The 11,438-nt window shown below is 37.1% G+C and overlaps 1 protein-coding gene across 1 annotated transcript; it reads left to right on the plus strand.

Moving 5' to 3' along the window:
- Positions 1–236: 236 nt before the first annotated feature.
- On the plus strand, positions 237–6,818 carry LOC104828450 (interstitial collagenase-like). Its single transcript, XM_010562123.1, has 10 exons — positions 237–341; positions 1,216–1,460; positions 1,739–1,887; positions 1,978–2,103; positions 2,849–3,010; positions 3,381–3,498; positions 4,176–4,309; positions 5,347–5,506; positions 6,401–6,501; positions 6,711–6,818. The coding sequence occupies exons 1-10, from the start codon at positions 237–239 to the stop codon at positions 6,809–6,811; spliced, it is 1,401 nt and encodes a 466-aa protein (XP_010560425.1). The 3' UTR covers positions 6,812–6,818.
- The last annotated feature ends 4,620 nt before the right edge of the window (positions 6,819–11,438 follow it).

Consider the following 11,438-nt stretch of genomic DNA (forward strand, 5'->3'; position numbering starts at 1 on the left):
ACACTACAAAATTGCCCAAAACAGAAGGCTGAGGCAAAGTAAGGACAGTAACATTAGTTAAACACATTGCGTCATTACCTGATGAAGAAACTGTTATGCATCATTTTTACTAATCAGAGGATATTATACAGCATGAGTCAGACTGTCACTGATTGACGAATTAACTATATAAACAGAGCTGAGAAGCATGTTCAATAGCTCAAGACTGAAACTGAGGCAGACAAGCTTACACAAGGATGAAGATCCTTTCGCTTCTCCTGTTGGTATATGTGGCTGTCTCCTCTGGTTTTCCTGTGGCTCCAGAAGCAGAAGATGAGGGAAAAACCCTACGGCTTGTAGAGGTAAATATTTTTCAGTGCATTTCTAAGTAAAACATAAGGTAGTGTGAAAATTATGTGGAACTTACCCAAAAGTCATCTGAATATTATATAACTTCACTTTTCATGTTGTCAGTAAAGCGACAACAAAACTACCAAAGCATGAGTTCTAGCAGCAAGGCTCTGTGGCTGTGCAGAAGTAGTCAAACTCAGCAACAATTTACATGTCGGAATGTAATTTGAAACTTCTGGTATGACTGGTCTCAGTAACATAAAGGGAGGAAACTTGGTTGAAGCAGGCATGTATTTCAACATTTTGCTGAATGGATCTTTTATGGAATACTTTGAAAAAAAGGGACATCTATGAGAAATACAACACTTACATAGACACAACACCATTTATTGGAGACAAAATTGCTGAAATTTAGTAGGAAGACCTGAGTTCCTAATATCTTATTTTGTAGCTAAAAATAAATGGCATGATTTGCCATGTGCTGACTCTCTAGTAGTAGTCACCTGCTTTGTTGGGAATCCTGGCTGTGTGGAGTCTCACTGCCAATCTCTATTTCCTTGAAAGAGACCAGTTATAAGCTTCCTCATAACTTTTGCTGTTAGACTAATTGGGCACCATAAATTATTAACAGTAAAAATTAGATTGTAAACACATTTCTTCACATATACCACCTGTGAAACAAGAAATTCGGAAAACTGTATGAAAACTCTAAGTTATATCTGACTCTTCACACTAACTCCTGGAGAAAATAGGCTGTTCTTGCTGCTGGTGAACACAGGGCATGTCAATATGGGAACAGTTCAAGATTACTTAGAAAATTTAAGTGTGACTGAAAACAGTACTGATATGCCACAATGTTCTTCTTTTTTTTAAACTCTTATTCAGAGTTATCTACAGAATTTCTATGGTCTTCAAAAGGATGACCACCCTTATGTAAGAAAGAAGGGTGAAGATTCCCTTGCCGCAAAGCTCAAGGAAATGCAGGCATTTTTTGGACTACAAATGACTGGGAAACCTGATCTTGACACTTTGAAGATGATGAGAAAACCCAGATGTGGTGTACCTGATATAGGGCAATACGTGTTCACAGCAGGGAATCCCAAATGGAAAAGAAATAATCTGACATACAGGTAACCTTTCCTAATCAGATCCCAAAAGATATAAAACTAGCATCCTAATTTTGGGGGGTCTGAAGTAAGTACATTATGCCATATACAGATATCCAGAGTGATTAACTGATTTCTGGAAGAAGACAGGCATTCTAGAAGGCGGTATCTAAAATGAAGACATTATTAATTTTCATTCATGAAGGATATGTCTAAGATTTCTGACTTTTGTACAAGTTATTATTTTTCAGCTAAAATGCTGTATTCTTAAAAATATATAATGTGCTGGGCTTACTTTGAAGGATTTTGAATTACACCCCAAAGATGAGACAAGCTGATGTAGACGAAGCAATCCAAAAAGCTCTCAGTGTCTGGAGCAACGTGACACAATTGACATTCCAAAAACTTGAGGACAAAGAAGCAGATATAATGATCTCTTTTGCTTATAGAGGTAACATTGATATGTTTACATATTAAATAGCCATCTGCAATCATAGAAATAATTTAGGATTCTAAATGATTTTTTCCCTCTTAATTTTAGACCACCAAGACAACTCTCCTTTTGATGGCCCCAATGGGCAGCTGGCTCATGCTTTCCAGCCTGGTGAAGGTATTGGTGGAGATGTACATCTTGATGAGGAGGAAGCCTGGACAAAAGATGGAAGAGGTAAGGACTTTGTAACTGGATTACTTTATATTTCATTGATATAGTTTTACCTCATACAATCTTATCTCGTGTGATGCTTAGTTCCTGAGCCTGATTACAGGCAAAAAGTGAGCAAAAGCAGCAGAACTTATCTTTTTAAATTGCTTTGCTCTTTTTTTTTTCCCATTTGTAGGAATCTATTTGCAGAAAAAAGTTTTTAGGTCATAGTGGTTTATAATGGCAACTAAGTGAGCACTTAAAAATGCTTCTTTTGTTCAGATGAAACCTAAAACTTGGATACAGGAAGATCTGGTGGTAAACTTCTCAAATCAAATCCTTTCTCTTTCTTAAGCTAACACTTCAAAGTTTGGTGCTAACTAGGGTATTTGAGTGTCACCAAAACTGTTATCTCAGTGTTTGTTTTGAAGGTTTTTTTTCTGTTGCATCACTGAACCTCCACTTGTTGGCATGATCCTCAATCTGAGCAGTTTATGTGGTAGCAGGAGAAACAGGGTTTGTGTTTAAGTCACAAGGACACTAGAGAAAGGACAATGAGACCACTGTTAAGGCTGGACATTCTTTAAGTACTCATATAGCTCTTCTGTTACAATATTTTTGAGTTGTGATGTTGATTGATAGCATTACTTACAGCCTCTCTTTTACCTGTAGTGTATTTTGGGAGGATGCATAACTGTTCCCCATTTAGTCAACTGTGCTGAATACTGAAACAGATTTTACCTTGTTTCATATGATTTTTATCCTACAGGCTACAATTTGTTCATTGTTGTTGCCCATGAGCTTGGCCATTCGCTGGGTCTGTCTCATTCAAATGATCCTGGAGCACTGATGTATCCAACTTACTCCTACACGGATCCCAAAGAATTCCTTCTTCCTCAGGATGACATTGATGGCATTCAAGCCATCTATGGTAAGAAATAATATTTTTATTTAGTATTTCTACTTCAGAGGCTGGTTAACAGTAATAAGAATATATTTAAAATATGGTTATTCCACCAAAATGAGAGATTTAACTGTTGCTGAACAATGAATAACAAAAGACAGAAAATTCCTGGAAGCTAACTTCAGCTGAGGTCCAGTTCTGCAAAAAACTCATTTTGGAAAAGATAAACACAACTGATTTTATCAACACTAAAAGCCTGCTTTCAGTGACAGACTCTTAGTTTAAAACCACATGCCTTCTCATTCTCTGTGAAGAGGCTTCTTGGTGTCCTCGAGGACCTTCTAAACGCTGTCTTTATATTTCTCCATACTTAAAGATAAAAAAATTCTTCCTATAGGACAGTCTAATGCTGCTGTGCAGCCAACAGGACCCGTAACTCCCCAAGCTTGTGACCCAAATTTGACATTTGATGCCATTACTACACTACGTGGAGAAACAATATTCTTCAAGGGCAGGTAACAACAATAAGCATATATATTATCTATTTAAAATATTCAGTAGTTTTAAAAAAATCTGTAATCCATGAGGGAAAATGTCCTTTTGGAATGTAGTACAAAGAGAAGCCCTAGAAAACCACTATGTATTTACACAAGCAAAAGTTCTCAAATCATGAATCCTAGGTGCCCTAGTTGACAAGAGCAGTGAAGGCGATGAGGGCTTGTAGGTTGCTTTCCAACTGTTCTGCTGCTGTGGCCACTGCTGCCACAGACTTGTCTCTGAACTCGATTCAACTAAGAGCAAAGCAAGAGCATTCATATATTCCTTAGCAATGTGTCCATGGGTCCCACACTGTAACCTTTCTGCTACTCCTCAACACAAGAGCAGGGGCAGAACTGAAAGTGCTGTTACGTAGAAAGATGCCTGTTAGGTGGTTACCGAAGCCAACTCTTAGCCTGCTTGTCCTACAGAGAAATAGAAGGGCTTATATTCATCTTGTCTGGTTTTTAGCATGCAACTGAGGTGCTAAAGTTAAGAGTGCAGTCGCTCTAGATTTCCTTTACATTCAGTGGAGGGGGATATTCACACCCAGGTACACATCTTCCCCATGTTATACTCCGGGATCTATAATAATTATTTTGCACTTATGATAGGAGTGGAACTATTTTATTACATCAATTTTTGTTTAAACCAGATACATGCTGCGCAAACATCCTGAGAGGACAGAGGCAGAGCTCAATTTTATCTCACTGTTCTGGCCAAAGTTACCATCAGGAATTCAAGCTGCTTATGAAAACATTGAGAGGGATGAAGTTTTACTTTTTAAAGGTAATGGAATCTGAAATTGTCTACTTTTTCTGACCAGTTACTCCCTGCTCCTTTGCAAACTATGCAATTACAAAAGTCAAATTGCTTTTTAAGGAAGATCAGTGAAACAGAGAATCTTACAGATCTGCAAATAGTTAAACGAGAGGTGCATAGTTATACTGCTGTAAGGGATCTTCAGCAGGCATAATCCTGAAAACTTACCCCTCCGTTATAGTTAATGCTCTGAAAAACAAGACCTGAAAATACTTTCCCTTCTTCAGGTCTATTTCTCTTCAGGCAACAGCATTATGCTTTATGCAGAAGGATTTTTGCTGAATTCAGTTGGCAAATACAGGAATTTGTACACTACTGTTATTGATATGCTTATTAGTATTTTGTGATATTTTGGAAAAAACAACAGCAACAAAAAATGTTGGTGGAAAAGCATACTGTGAGAGGAAAATTTTTCACTGAAAAAACAACCAATCCTTTTCATTAAATGTCTCAAATACGCTTTAAATGTCTCAAATAACTTCATTACGCACATATTACAGTACATGATATATTACCGTATATAAATATGTTAACTGCATCTAAAATTACTAAAGCGTTTTGATTAGACATATGCCCTTTGTAGCAGTTTAGTTTAATGCACATTGTCTAGTATTCAAAATATTATATGGCTCTATAATCAAGTAGCATATTACAGGAATTTAATAAACTCAATATCTCAACCCAATGTCAATGGATTAACTCATCAACCCCCAGCCCTCCCCAAGTTGTTACACAGACACATACTTTGTATTAATTTGAAAAAAATCTAGAAGTACTATCCATACACCTTATGCTTCTAATTTTTTACTCATATAAACAAAAGACATTTCCATTGTCTTCATGATGTAGTCCCAGTGTAAGAATTAGAACCATTTTCTAAAGTAATAAACTGAAAGGAATAATATGGATATCTAAGACACATTGTTTGCTACTCATCTAAAACGCAATTAAATGCTGTTTATAAATAGAAAAAACCACAAATTAAATGTGCTTATATTTTTCAGAGGATAAATATTGGGTTCTCAGGGGATATGACATTGCACCTGGCTATCCTAAACAAATCTATCATTTGGGGTTCCCAAAGACTGTTAAAAGAGTTAATGCAGCTTACAGTGATGAAGCCACAGGAAAAACATACTTCTTTATAGCTGACAGATACTGGAGGTAAGACTTAATATCCATTTACTAGAAGGCATATCTTCACTTGTCCCTGAGGACTGATGAATTACTATAAAATTCAAGTGCAATGATGTTTAAACCAGATATACTCCAGAAATTTAAACAGGATTCTCTGGATGTTTAAAAATTTTAAGCACTTGCTAGGAAATGTCAACTTTTCTATAGAATTTTTTTGACATTCATTAGGTTCCCATAGCAGGAATGTATTACTTGCAAGTGAATGAATTTTCTAGTAAATTATTCACCTTTTCTCCACAACAGTGCTGGTTTTCTGTGCAATGTTGTGATAGTGTCCACTTTTCATTCACATTTCAAACAAAATGAACTGCTAATAAAAAGGGTTGTAACTGAATTTCTCTATGAACACACTATAAATATTTTATTGTACAGTTGGTCGTATTTATAGTTCAAGTGTAGCTGATGACAAATTCCAGAGAGTAATTTTGTTTAAGAAGTACATGGTTGACACTAATACAAAATATGTTTCAGGACTGTGCTACCATCTTCTGCTCCCAAGTTTCATGTTTTGCTTTTATACTGAACTGGATATCCAGTGCCTCAAGATAGAAGCTCATTTTATGGGCAAGTGGTGGCCAAGGCTCTGGACAGTCCAGAAATGCATTAATAAATTCCTGGGCTGCATTTCCAAGGTCCTTGAGAGCCTTGTTACAAACTTTACCAAAGGCAGGATTTCTGAATCTCAAGACACTCAGAATGTGAGAACCTTAATACATAACAGGAAGAATCAAAAAGCTACTTCCGCTAATCTTTATAAGACTTCATAGTAACGGTAGATTTGCATATGTGTATGAATTTGCTTCAGACTTTCAAAATATTCTCTGCTTCCTCACAAATTGTAATGATGTTTCTTGTGTTAAGATATGACGAAAACAAAAAATCCATGGATAGTGCTTATCCCAGGAAAATAGTCTCTGACTTTGGAAAAATTGGCAGAGTTGATGCTGTTTTCCAGAAAAATGGTAAGTAAAACATAGCCTTCGTCTGGGTTTACTTGAACATTTGGGCTTCTGTAGATAGAATCATCTGTTTTCAAAAGCCTGTTATTAACCTTAATGAGATGGAAATGAAAAATAGCAAGTATACATGGATGGATTATGTTGGGTTTTTTTCCCAAAATACTGAAAAGAAGTCACCTATGAAATATAATTGGATTAAATTTTATTTCTAGGCTATATCTACTTCTTCCATGGAACAACTCAGTTCCAGTTTGATCCTCGTGCCAAACGGATTGTCAGAAAAATGAAGAGCATCAGCTGGTTTAATTGTTAATTGCAATGTTTTTCCATATGCACACTGTATGTTTCTATGTGCTGAACTTTTCAGCGTTTCATGACTATCAGGTCAGAATGGATTTCTGCCCAAATGCTGTGGAAGTATAGTCTTAATAATTATTTACTGTAAACAAATACATTTATATAATTTATCACCATTTCACCTGCTACATTAAAGTTTCTTAATAAATTATGTTTGTCATATCATTGTGTCCTTGATGTCTTATTTGCACTAATACTCAAGAGCCAAGTCTAGCTTCCAAACACTAAAAAATGTATTCTGGCATGAAACATGAGATCTTTTTCCCCAAAACAGAGAAAGGAGCAGCCAAGCTGCCTCTGGACTCCATCACTCCATACAAGCCCTGGTGAAAATCCTATGGGTAATTAGGCCAGTTGGGGCTCATTAACATCAGTCTACAAATCACGCTTCCACTTTCTGTTCCTCTTTCCCCAACTTCCACTCTTAGCCTTCCCTCCAGGGTGTATGTCTCTGCAAGTGTAGGCAGTTTTTTTTTTTTTTTCTCATGTTTTTGGGTTTAGGAACTGGGTTTAACCCTGGAAATGTAGATTAAAATGACCCCTGAGATCACTGAAACAAGTCCCTTGCTATCACAGGCAGCCACAATATACAACAGACAAATAAACCTCTTTACCCAAGGTTCTTTCAAGTGCTTACTACGCCAGTAGTTAGTAAATCCCTCCTAATTTCAGTGGGTTAAAGGATGAAGAAGTTTGCTTAAAAAATGAAAATTCTTGGCCAAAAATATTTGATAGAAAAAGTTCATGAAAAAGACAGCTTAACTTCCATCTTAACTGCAATTTTTTCAAATATGCTCAACTAAAATTGTGTTTGAAAGGTTATCCACTTTCTCTTTAGTCTTTGTAGCTCAGCTTATAACATTAGAAGCCATATGACCATAACAAAATGTATTATATCGTATGACATCTGTATTATTCGACATACTTCAGAGGAAGGTTTCAGGTTACTGTAACAGAAGTAATTGCATTTTGAGAAAAGAATGTGTAACCTTATAAAAACATACCTGTTCAATTTTTTTCGTAACTTAGCTGTCTGTATTAAAAGCCTGTTAAATTGTATCCTTCATAAATAAAGAACAGACTTGGTATTTCTTATGTTTATTAAATACGGGAGTAAAAATTAGTCTAAATACTACTCAAAGATAAGAAACTGTATAATTAAAAATTAACTTGGATATATTATACTCTTTATAAAACCTAAACAAAAATTATAAAATAATAAAAATAAAATTAAACTACAGTAAATCAAAGGCTTTAATGAAGAAATTAATTTATATGAAACCTGTTCTCACAAGGTGATTTAGCTACCAGTTCTTTAATTTGAAACCTTAGTAGCAATGCTATTTAATCATATTTTCTTGTGTAAGCCAGTGCTACTGAGCTACCAATGACAATTAAACCAAAAATTGTTTTAGGAGTATATAAATCTAAATTGATTATGTTGGTTTAGCAGAGATGGTCTACAAACATAGCACAAGATTTACAGGGAAAGATAATATTTCTTACTAGACCAATTATCTATTAAAAAATAAAAATTGGGGGCACACATTCCCTTCAGATATGAAGTAGAAGCAGCAGATCTCAAGGTATTGCCAGAACAGCTCCTCAGATTTAGAGCAGAACACTAATCCCTCTCTAGAAGAAAAAAGTAGTGGGTACTCATGGGGCAGAGAGAATGTTAAATGGGGACAAGGGCTAAGGAGGTAGTTATGTTTTGGAAGAAAGAGAGAGGTAAAGGGTAATTTACAGTCCATGGAAGATGAAGAAGTTAAAGAGAGGATGAAGTTTATAATGGTATATTTTAGTTCATGCTTTTTGGTATCCTGTGAAGTTCTGATTTTCAGTTGCCAGGCAAATTTTTTTTGAAATTTATTTTATGGATTTCCCTTGAGCAGGAAGACCAAGAGCTCAAAATGAAGGATTTCTTTGTGACAAATATTCATCGTGCTTATGTGAGTGAATATTTCCTTTGCCTGTGTGACCGTGGCAATTGCTCCATTCCAGCCACACCATTAGGAGGAAGGCATATCTGGTGCCAGCAGCTCTCGCCTGCCTGCAGGCACAAGCACTGCTTTCAGTAACTTGGAATCTGGGTGTTGTTTCCTACTCAGTCCACACAATCACCTGCCATTTTCTTACTCTCTTTTGATAAGTTTACAGTCCTATTTGCTAATTACTGTACTATGGTAGAGTACCTTACCAATCCCTAGTGTCTGGTTACTTACTGTTTTTTTGTGTCATCATAGCCCATATCGTTATTAACTGAGACAGATTTGCCCAGGAAGGGATCCAATTCCCTAAATACATGTTTAGTGCATTTGAGGTGCTGTAGGGTATCCAAGTCACCCACACAGGTATGAAACAGGACTGCTGGGAGACCAGCACTTCCCAAAGACCCACAGAGCCTACACTGTCTCTAGGCACCTATGTTTGGGTGGTTGAATCACGCCCTCACAGGCTGCAGTCTTTGCTAAAGGTTTGCCAAGGGTTAAATACATTATTTGAACCACTTGCCATTGTCCCATGTTTTTCACTCAAGCTGAGTAATGATTCACCTTTGTTGACTCTATGGTAAGATTGAGCCTGCAAAGTAGTGGCTCAACTCTCCTGACTGAACAGTTATCTAGTGCCATTGAGGTACCTGAAGGTTTCCAGCTGGCCTCCAACTACCAGTCTGGAAGCCACATGTCCCCTCTAGGTCCTGAGTGACAGCCACCAGACCTGTGTCAATGTCTCAGGTTCACTAGACTGTATCAAAAGCACTGCAAATCACTGTTTAGGCAGCTTAATTGCAGCCTAAGTGTTTTCATATGATCTCAGGCTTAGGCTCCCATCATAGTCAATGGTGTTGGTCAAAACATTTGGTGAGCTCCTCAGAGCTGCACAAACCATCTTAAATTTACCTCTTACATGCGGTCAGATGAAATGCTCTCTAGATGCCATTTGACCATATTGATTAGATTTCTGTTGATATAATGCAAGCTTAGACACTTAACTCATGTGCAGACACCCATGTTGTGAACACTTAGGGAAGATGAATCCCTGCTGGTATTCTGTTAAGATCACCATGATGCAGCAGTATTGATGATTCCTGTGATGCTCTGTGTAGCATCAGTTTGTTCTACCAATGTGATGAGGATAGGCAGCTACCTTTCTGGGTTAAAACATAGGTCACATTATTGCAGTGTGGATAAAACCAATTCTAGGATAAGAAAAGAAGTCATGATCGACATCAGCCAACTCTAACCAATGTCAAAGATAAGCATTAGGAAACCACAACCATCAGCTGCTTATACAGCTTCTTTTCCCAGATCTCAAGGCCAGCTATAGACATATTTGTGAAACTGCATGCGAAAAAACGTGTTTGGGCTTCTCTCCGACGGGCAGTAGGAACTGGCTGCTGTGTTGTGGAGGTGGTCGAGTTGCAAAACCCTGAAAGTGCTTCAAGTGGCATAAGCCTCCATCATCTGTCACTCAAATGTCTTCTGAGTAAACACTAATGTAGCTTGAGCTGTTGGCTGAAACTAGAAATGTAGTCTAAATTGGTTGTTTAAGGTTCTCTATGTTCAATAAAGACAGAGAGCACCTACAGAAGCCAGTTCATCCTACTCTAAGATAGCTCCTTGAATCACTCTCCAGAGATACATATTTCTCCATTTTCTATAGAAGAATGCTTAACTAATAAATGTATAAAGTTAGGTGCAACTAATCTTAACATATCTGCTCTCATTGTCTCTATCCTTCTGCTGCTACACAGTAGACAGCTGTGGGGATCTTATGGCCAACCACAGTGGGAAAAAAGAAAACCACTTCTCCAGTTCATATCAAATCTGCTCATAGTGCTGCCTTGATTTTTTAGAAAATTAAATTAATATAGGCCAAAACATGTTTTCCAAAAATGTGTTCTAGTGCCATTGGAAAATATGCTTGGTGCAAAAGCCACTGAACAGGGGTTTGTCTTTTGTGACCTATGCCATGTATCTAGTCAGATGATAGCACCATGGGCATTCCTTCTAGCTTTAAAACCTTTGAGACAAACAAATATATCCATTTAAAAACATAAGACAGATCTCAAAAAAAAAGTCTGTACTTCTGGATAAACACACACATGATTTCCAGCATCAGTTCAGTCGAGCCCTCCATCTCAGAAAATTCGTTGTCACAGTTTGTACCTCAGTTACAGAACTGAATGGGATCCAGGCCTTATGGGTCTCTTACCATACCATACAATGATACTAAAAACAAATTAAAGGAAGGATTTGTTGGTTTGGGTTTTTTTTTATGGTAGCTGAGAAATGCTGTTAACAAAGAAGTTTAACTAACGAGGCTACATTGTGAAATTTGGGCAGAAAATTCATCATGAACATCTCCAGCTGGAGAAAAGTTGGCTGCGAGTGACATCAAAAAAGCCAAAAACACAGAAGCAAGGATTTCCTGAAAAAGCCACAGTCCAACATGATCATATTTCTTACAAGTGTTTTGTAAAATTTGAGTACATTCTGTCAGAATTCCTCTGAGATGCCGAACACCTTCAGCTTCCATTGCTGCCAGTGGAAGAGGAAGGTACTTGGCCAGCATAGGGT

The sequence above is a fragment of the Haliaeetus leucocephalus genome, unplaced genomic scaffold, assembly GCF_000737465.1.
Source record: "Haliaeetus leucocephalus isolate CR32 unplaced genomic scaffold, Haliaeetus_leucocephalus-4.0 Scaffold155, whole genome shotgun sequence".
Lineage (NCBI taxonomy): Eukaryota > Metazoa > Chordata > Aves > Accipitriformes > Accipitridae > Haliaeetus > Haliaeetus leucocephalus.